This window comes from Macrobrachium nipponense, chromosome 7, assembly GCF_015104395.2.
Source record: "Macrobrachium nipponense isolate FS-2020 chromosome 7, ASM1510439v2, whole genome shotgun sequence".
NCBI lineage: Eukaryota > Metazoa > Arthropoda > Malacostraca > Decapoda > Palaemonidae > Macrobrachium > Macrobrachium nipponense.
The window spans coordinates 54177161-54187160 of record NC_061109.1 but is presented as its reverse complement, the minus strand read 5'-3'; the positions used below and the strand labels follow the sequence as shown (position 1 = coordinate 54187160).

Genomic DNA, 10000 nt, shown 5'->3' with positions numbered 1-10000 from the left:
ATCTCTCACCCATATGTACTATATATAATTTTCATCAAAAGAGTTCAACCTTTTTTCTTGTATTCATATTCAACATTTTTATTTCATCATCATAACGGAAAGTTGGCTCATCAGGTCCTTCTGACATTCCAAACTTGCCGCCCACAGGCACTGCACTTCTTTCACTAATCTTTTGCATGCACCTTGCTACCTACATTGCTTCGCTTGTTTTGTGATTCACCGCATCTATCAGCGTAGCAATATCCGGTACATTTGCAAAAAAAAAATAAAAATACATATATAGATCAATAACTTCCATTCTACTGCCACGTATATCAGCAATCTTGCATACATTTAATTTCCTCATTTACCTCTTGCTTAATCTCTCAACCCCCATCATTAGTTTCTTCAGTTTACCCACCACCCCCCATCCCCATTCAGTGCTGTATCTTGTGCAAAATTCCGCCGTTCCACACTCCACTCACAGCAATTTGTACTCCATAAACATTGCACTTGTTTCTTGTCCTTTCTTTGTATTAACATATCAGTCCATCCATAAAGGTTATTAGATAGTCATGAGACCATGATAGCCCCCTATTACTTTGATCACTTTTATACCATCAACATATTCAACATTACGTCAGTAAATCTTTTGTTGCTATCAGCAGTTTGCCTTCCACACCATTCAATTTCAGCATCCACTTAGTATCTTTATCAATTCTATAGTATTATTCTAGGTCCGTACTTTTCGATCAGGCAGACACAATGTTCTATTTACTCTCAAATTTAATTTTAAAAAAACCGTTTGAAATGAAACAATTGAAATGTTCCCGACAGACACAAACAAACAAACAAACAAACACACAATGTTCCTTGCTCAAATCCAAACTAGTAACATTCCCTTCTGTCGTATTTATTACTTTTATCATTCATGATCCTACTGTGCACCTAACCAGTATACTATTAATTTATCTTTATACAATTCTCACTCTCACCTTTATCGCCTTTTCCACAACAGTGCCTCAGCATCTCACTTTCATTTCAATCAACTCCTGGTGGTTTTCCATTCCTAGCTCATGACATGTGCGAACGTCTTCCACTCTTACACCTTTCAGATTCTCAGCTCTTCACTTTATCACATTCAGTGGATCTTCACAGTAATCAGTCCGCTGGCAAAGGATCACATTTTCTTGGGACCATATATATCTCCATTTGCACCTTTTATCCCGATGTTCATTTGTTCATTAACCTTTCCATGTGTAATTAATGGATCTTGGCCACAATGTTCATCTTCTTCCTATGATGTACAAGAACAATCCAGCCGTCTTCTTTTCACCTTCACTTCCTCTTATTTACATCACGCCACCCATTAGTCCTTGTTATTTATCTTCTTATACGCTATTCTCACTTCTTTCTTTCCTAATGCACCTGTCTCAGTTATAAATATCATATATATCTTTGTATATTTTTTAAGTATGATTGAACATGAGTTGGAAGCCTATCTATCTATCTATTTATCTATCTATCTATCTATCTGTATACATTATGTAATATATATACATGTGTGTTTGTGTATTTTTGTGTTTGTATACATACACGCACACATAGATACATTCAAACACTTTTTGTAGTATGACTATTCACCCATACCTCTCTCCCTTTTCTTGAATGTCGTGTTATTGTTGAGTTTCAGTTACCTGTCTGTCATCCCCCTTGTTTTATATTTTGGTTATGTTTTTTTTTTTATTCTTAATACTTTTATTTCTACATTCTTCCTGAATGACTTGACCAGCACCACAATGAACATGAGGATTTTTCGAACGGTTACCTTTAAAGAAAATTATATCCATAAGTCGTAGAGATGATGCACATTTCAAGATGAGTCATGCACAGGTTTAACAAAATGTATAGGTTTTGTCGGGAGAACTGTATATAGTTGTTTGAAATCTGTGGAAACATTTTATCCTTAACTATTCATACTTCATGATTGTTTCCCTCTTAGGATTACATTGTGAGCTTATCGTTAAAGCATCCTTTTTCACTGGATAATTTGTTCCTCCTAGATTTTCACGTCGTTCACTCAAATTGGATAACTTGATTCTTGCACACTCGCACTCGCGCTCCCAGACAGATTGGTTTAAAACGTTGGGTTTAGCATTTACTATTGTCTTTCCAATGGGACTTCTAACATTCTGGAGATTGCGTTTAATTGGAAGTACAGATTGCATCTGGAATAACTCTATATTCGAATGGGAAAGAGGCTTCTCCTTAAAATAATTTTTCTGTAGTCGATAAATTGGGCGGTCCATGTGAAGGAATTATTGGAAAGAAAGTCTCAATATCTAGCAAGAACGAGAGGTTGTGGAGGACAGTGGTGAATGTGCGTGTATGTGTGTTTGTGTGTGCTTTGATATGCAGCATATGATGTCGACAACGTGAACATAATAACAATAGTTTACACTTTTAGAAGATATTTTTTTTTAGCAAGATTCGAAAGGCCACCATGTCCAGTGACGTACAGGATTAAAATGTTCAGATTATGTTTACGAGATACAGATATTAGATTAGGAAACTTATCGACTTCCATATATCCGTTCTTCTCGTTGATCTGACAATAACGTGTATTTAATTAATAACATTAATAATATTAATAATGATAATGAAAATAATAGCTCTCCTTAAACGTTCAGTAAATTGGTCACATATAGCTCTGATAATGAGCAACGTCACTTGGTTTAAAAGCTCTTTCTGTTCACAATTGGCAACCATATTCCATCATGACAGCGTTTAGTGGGATGCGTTACGAGATATTATAGACAAAGTGATAACCTCAACCAGACATTTCAGAAAGTCTTGAATTCATGCCAATGAATATTTTCTTTGGATATATTTCAATATCCACCATCAAACTATCTAGACAACCTGTTTTGAAACATGTGGCCAACTTTCAATATTTACCGACTTCAGACAAATCGTTGTCCAGACTGTTCGTATGTAGGCAGTGGGGTTTGAGTCACGAGTTTATGCATTCCTACCTGGTTATAGTCGCATGTAATAAATCTCGGTAAGTCAGCTCCTCGAGACAGATGTCATAAAGGTTGGGCTAAATCTGTTACGTATCTGATAGGAGTAATCTTATCAATAAAACATTCACAGTATTCCCCGTTTAAAACTAGTCATAGTAACTGGTAAATTTAGTGTCTGGTAAATTTAGTATGTTCTCGATATACCTTTAGAAATTGAAATACTGGTGGCTTTTGGCTACACTTTGAAATAAATATAACTTATTTTGTTCCAAAAATTAGACATTGTTTAAAAGGCTTACTATATCTAAATATTGATGCAGCACGCTTCATATCCTTTTTCTTCATTATAGAGATGCTCTCCTTCATGGATGTTAGCATCATCCATGGGTTCATTGGCCTATACCAGTGTTTCTTGTTTAACATTCTTGTGCAGCGGACCCCATATTATGATAAGATCTCTCTTGGGTTTGAAAGTGTATTCAGGGTATAATATATAGTACCAAAATTTGCTGCTGAATTATTTATTTACGACTTATTTTCAACATAAATATTTACATTTTACTTAAAATAACCTTCATGTTATTAATTTTGCACGCAAATTTTAGTGAACTTGACAGCAACGCTTCCTCCTCACACCTCGAACCGCACTTAGTGCGACGAATGGTACTGTTTTTGCTGATTCATTACTATTGGAATATCTGGCTCCAATCTGCTGAGCTTCAGTTGCAGTCAGTATATTGTTGCCTGATCATAAATACCACTGCCTTCTACAAAGTTGTTAAATTTCACCCATCCTAATCTGACGAGCGTCATTGTCAGAAGCCAAGAGGATTTGGTGGTACAAAAATAGGAATTTAGGACGTTTTGGCCAAAAGGGTTTTTAAGCCACGTTTTGGCCTAAAATTTATCTGATATCGACGGCCAAATTATCCTGCGGACCCCTTGGAACATTCCACGGACCTCTGGGGGTCCGCGGACCACCCTTTAAGAAACACTAGCCTATACTATACAATAAGAATTTCGCAAAGTTGCGTTTTTCTTTTTGGAAATACGGTGAAAATGAAAGCTTTGATAGCATTGGCAACCAACGGAATTCATTAACTTAATATTTTCATTAGATTTGGTTATCATTTTCCAAAATATTTCGATATTTTTTTTTGTTTTTTGTTTGGAAAGTCATGACTGATTGTAAAACGTGTACTACATACTCGTTGACCATATACGATTACTGGGCTTCTCTGAATATTATCAGTTAATACTGACCCATCAAATGTATATTTAGGTAAAAGCAAAGACTACTACCGCGCCCCTCTAGTTCGGTAACTACCAGTTTATGTGCAATATGGGTGCCGTGTTTAATATCAGACCCTTAAGGATGATAGTGAAACCATATCATACATACCATATAGTACATAACACAAACAAAAACATGTAGAAAAGGTAGCAAATATCCTGTTCGGCGACTGGCGGGAACCAGGCCGCGGTAGTCATCTTTATTTTTACCATTATTTTCTTCATAACTGTATAAAATCCGTGAACTTCCTTAGCCGTGTATATAAACTTCCTTTATTAATGCAAACGCTTTAAAAGGCGCGAACTAATTTAGTCAGGCAGATAAACCATTCTCTATGAATGTATTATAATTCTATGTAAAGAAAATGGATACATATATATGGGTGTCTAAAGTATACATTGTTCTGTTCAAACTTTAAAGGATAACTATACAGTTTTTTATTTTTTGTGGAATGGAGCTCATAACATGGCGATGCATGTATATAGCTCTGCTTTTAGTACTGAATTTGAGAATTATTTAGAAACATTTTATTTTAAAAAATGTTCCAAGTTTCCGAGATCATGTAAATCTCCGTACTTTTTTCTTTGTATCCTAAATATTTATCTAATTGATTGGTACGAGAGTGACATTCAATATGTACACCGTGTGTGTGTGTGTGTGTGTGTGTGTGTGTGTGTGTGTGTCGATACCCGGTCATTAGCCCGTGAAGCGGTGTCATATAAAAATTTGAAAAAAGAAATACAAACTCAGAAATGTAACTGTTGTAGACTATGAAGAGTCTTAAATATTGATAGGTATTAAACAAGCATGCAATGTGAAACATTCCCACATAAAAAGTAATTCATTATATATATATATATATATATATATATATATATATATATATATATATATATATATATATATATAAAACTGTTGTAGACTATGAAGAGTCTATTAAATATTGATAGGTAATTAAACAAAGCATCCAATGCGAAACAATTCCCACATAAAAAAGTAATTCTTATTTATAGACATTATATATATATATATATATATATAATTTATTATAATATATATATATATATATGTGTGTGTGTGTGTGGTGTGTGTGTGTGTGTGTGTGTGTGTGTGTGTGTGTGTGTGTATTTTAACCATTAGATTCCCATAACTTGGTCTTCATAATGGTGAAGTACAACAAAAGATCTAGGGCATGAAATTCTATCTATAGTAAAAACATTTTCTTCCGAATTACTAATGAAATTTACCTCGAACATAAAATAATTGAGGTGCGTCTTAAACCTTACACAAAACAACGAAAAAAAGTCACCTGACCAGTTTCCTATAAACGGTAGCCTATATATAGCATTGTATACTATAGTTTTGTGTATTATGTTCCTGCCAATGACGATCAGGTATGTGAAATAAGATATACTCTGCTGCCTCGAATAGGGTGATGGCTTCCAGCGTTTTTACTTAAATATGTCTCCTAGCCATAAAAGAAAAATAGGAAAATAAATAAAATAAAAAATAAAGAGTAAATACTTTACGTACTTATGATTATATTACTCTACTAAGGTTTTCGCCTTTTCCAGGTGAGTCGTGCCCATTACGTTTTTTTTTTTTTACAATAAAAAAAAAAGGAAAAAACTTCGAGTCAGTTCTTAGTTTGGGTTCCCTTGGCTAAGGGCTGAAGTGAGCTTTTCATTCAAAGTTTTTGGGGTATGTGTATGTAAGCATGCATGTGTGGCGTGAGTGTTTCATATTTTTTTTTTTATTTTTTGGAAGCCGGTGGATCAGTCTCAACCAGACTTAGTGCAAAGCTCCTTTTGTATAGATGGGAATTCAATTCAAGTGTGTTCAGATGGAGCTCATGCTACATTCTAATGGAAAATAATCATATAGAGAAAATGGACCACAGTCATACTACTATATCTTGTTAGCTAGAATTACGGAACCAGAAATCGTGAAACTTGCTTAGTATAGATTTGAGTCTTCAAACCAAACAATTTAAATTTTTTTTTTTTTTTTTGATCAGCACTATTGACATTTTGGTAAGCCATGATAATACTTTGGAGACTGGCACGGTTTCATCTTGGTTTAACATTTTTCATGGAGGTTTGTGGAAAATTGCATGACTACACGAAACAAAATCCGATAAAGCATAAATATTTCCACATACACACAAATAAAAATGCCAGTTGCGTATAACCTAAACGCAGTTACCACTTGTAATGACCTACTCCTCAACTGAGATCGTTTTGGCCGGTAGGGCAAGTTCATCCTTCGGTAGATTTGACACATTGAATGCTCTGCTTGACAAGTCTGCATTTCAGACATATTTCCTCACTTAATGCATCGAAGGAATTAGTTCGCTCTTTGAATTTTCGATCTACAAGTTGCGTAGATCGTATGACATTTTTCGTAAAAACGCACTGTGATATTTTGAAAAAGTCTCTGCTAATAAATAGATCGTCTCAAGGTTGGCCAAGACAGCCCTAAAGTTTAATGTAAAAAAGGAAAAAAAAAAAAGTGGCCGTTTTCGTAAAGATGAAGTCATGCGCAGAGTTACCGATTGTTGTCAGTTGCGCCCCGCGACGTTTTTATTTTATTATTTTTTTTTTTTTTTTTGGGGGGGGGGTGGGTGGTGTGTGTGTGGTTTTGTTACAAACTGGGATTTAGTTACTCTGCATCTTCTCTCACTGCATTCCCACTTCATTGGGCTTGGGACTGGCACTGAATTGGACTGCCTTGCCCCTCCCCCACCCCCCCAACCCCCAACCGCACCCCTAAGTGTTGTGTCAGTTACTCTACAATCTATATGGTAAAAATGATGTGAGTAAAGCTATTTGGGTGACGAAGGAGCCTAGACGCATTTCTTTTTAATACGGCCTTTACCTGTTATTTAAAAGAAATCCATTATTCTCGTCGACTTCTTTCGACATGCAACGGCTATTAAATGCAAAGCGAGATGCATTATTCATGATGAACCTTTTTACTCTAGAGTCATTTCCTGTTTTCTTTATCTTATTCAGTGTACATTATGCTCTTATCAGCAGAATTGAGTCTTGTCTCATAGATATTGTAATGTGACTGCATTTAATAGGAGTGTGTATATGTGGTGTGCTGTGTTTACGGCAACACCGACACCTTAGAAAACTGTTTCCGTACTCGTAAATAGATTTGAATCTCTCTCTCTCTCCTTCTCTCGTCTCTCTCTCTCTCTCTCTCTCTCTCTCTCTCTCAAGTTAATGAAAGTAAGATCTTTGACTAATTTGCCTAAAGCTAATTCTTTATGTAATTATTCACCCTCGAGCCCGTGAGACACACGCCAGTTAGAAAAAAAAAGCTGAGCGTTCCATATATATGTATATATATATATATATATATATATATATATATATATATATATATATGTTTGTGTGTGTGTCTGAATGAGACGGAATCGACGTGAGACATTTTATTTAAAACGATATTTATATCAAGATATAAAATCCTAGAAAGACCGTGTCAGTAAACCAGAATTAGATGTGTTATAATAATTAATATTTGTGCTTTTATGTTACTTCCATGCCTAACTGCATACCGTCTGAGTAAGCTTTCATGAGAGCTCCTTTCAACGTTGTTTGTTGCCTCGTTGATTTAATGACTATACTTTTTGTTGTCGTTATTTTCACAAAACTTTGTAATCATTTTCAATACATTCAATTGTTCAACATGTACGTTGGCCAATTCGGTCGCTCATGAGTTTTTCTGAGGAAATGATCGAATTGTGCGCGTTAATCCAAGGAGAGAGAATTCTCGAGAATATCCGAAAGCCTAATATATCGAGAAATAATTCTTAAAAGAGGTAATGGATGATGGAAGCAAGGGCCGTAACTCGCTCTAGGTAGATTTCCCAACTATATCTGATCTTTAATCTAAATTTATATATGCCTGCGAGAAGTCGGCACAATATACTACGTGATTTCATGAAGAAAAGAATACGGAGTTTAACTCACATTGATAGCGATTTCAAAAAAAAAAAAAAAAAAAAAAGTGGTACGGGTCACGTACTGGACGAAATAATTTCATACACTCAGCCCGGTCTCTCATTCGTAAAAGTTTTTGCGTAGTTACAATAAACGAGGTATAGACAAAAAAAAAGGAAACGAGAAATCGTTTTCGAGTGAATTGTAATAGTATAAAAACGTATGCACGAATAAGTGCAAGCTGTAATGGTCAGTCAAATATGGTTTGTATTGGTTATCTTTTAAATTAAGAGCGAAGTATATTGCAGTAAAACCAAGGTCGCAAGTAGAAACGATGTTGCATCCTTTCAAATCGTTTGCGAAAGAATGATTGTCTCACCAACGTTGGATGGGTTGAAGTGAAGAAGTCAAGATGGCTCTTGCAGTCACGTATGTCGGAGAGGCGTCCGTTAACGATTTGTGTGTTTGGAAACGCCGTCGCCGAAGTCACGTCATGACCAGGTATTCGGCTATAATCTCTTTTAAGTTTAAATCAATTGCATAAGAGTTAAAACATAATTCTGTGCAAAATCTTCTTTCGCTTAAGCATAACTTGAGTCAATAAAGATTTGATGGAGTTTGCGTGTTAGATAGCGCACTAAAAGCGGACTGTCAAGGAATATATTTTTGGAGTCGGAGGGAGTAGAGATACCGGCCCTGATACGACGAGAATTGCGAAGATAGAGCGTCTGGAGGTTAACTGATCCCACCAGAAGGTCTGCCACTGCCAGTTTGCCTACGGGTAATTTGCTTTTGTCAGTCATATCCATCCGGTTTTGAAGAAGAAAGTTTGCTCTTGTAAACACCCGTGTTTTTACTCTGCTTCGTTTATGAGCATATTACTTCACTGTGTTCTGAATGATTAAAGTAGTAATCCATTTACAGTAAATGCTCAGTAAGTTTCCTCTAAAACCGTTTACATTTAAAGAGATAAGACAGACTTCTGTCTGGCACACGTCTTTCCCATCAGTCCAGTATCAGTATCAAATCTTTACAAATGAGAGGTCAAGATGGGTCATACCGAACTAAAGCGATCTTTGTTGTCTATCGCACACCATTCTCCCAATCTTCCAGTCGACTGCATTAACTGGGTTTCTGAGAAGTTCCTTTGTTAAACCCCTACATGTAAATACCTTACGCCATATCTCGTTTTATAAGTAAACTTCGTCAAATTTTTAAGACACTTTAGCGAGACATCAACAAATGATGAGATTTCGCTTCGTTGTTATTTCATTTCTCATAAATGCTTCAAAAGTTGACACATGGTCAAATTTCACCCAGAGACTTCGGTGATGGAACAATCCGTAACCAGATGTAATGAGAAAAATAGTCTAACAAAGAAACAAATTATTCCAACTTTGTTTTCATGATAAATGCATAGCACTCTGTGTCAGTTTACCATAACCATTAAAATGTGTAAATATAAATTGCGTGATGTACGCATTTTGCACTAAATACACGTATTTTCTTTGTAAGTTAAATATATGTTAGTTTAGTAAGTCTACGAAACGAACCTCCCAACTTAAAGTGTTTAAAATATAAGTTATTTGGACACAATCAAGTAAGAGTTCGTGGGAGCATAAGTGGCAGCAGCAGCAGCAGCTTTGGCTGTGACAAGAGAAATGCAGTTTCCAGTGGCTGCCCTTGGAACGACGTCTGGATGCTGACGAAGTGCTCTGCCACCTTGGCTGCAGATGTACGTAGTCTAGGTG

The 10000-nt window shown here is 35.7% G+C and overlaps 1 protein-coding gene across 1 annotated transcript in view; it reads left to right on the top strand.

Annotated features, from left to right (window-relative positions):
- LOC135217608 (WASH complex subunit 1-like) overlaps window positions 1–10000 on the top strand; it is a 14273-nt gene that overhangs the window by 1346 nt on the left and 2927 nt on the right. The window contains exon 2 of the mRNA XM_064253573.1: window positions 9851–9984. Coding sequence (XP_064109643.1) covers window positions 9851–9984 — 134 coding nt within the window. The remainder of the gene's footprint in view (window positions 1–9850; window positions 9985–10000) is intronic.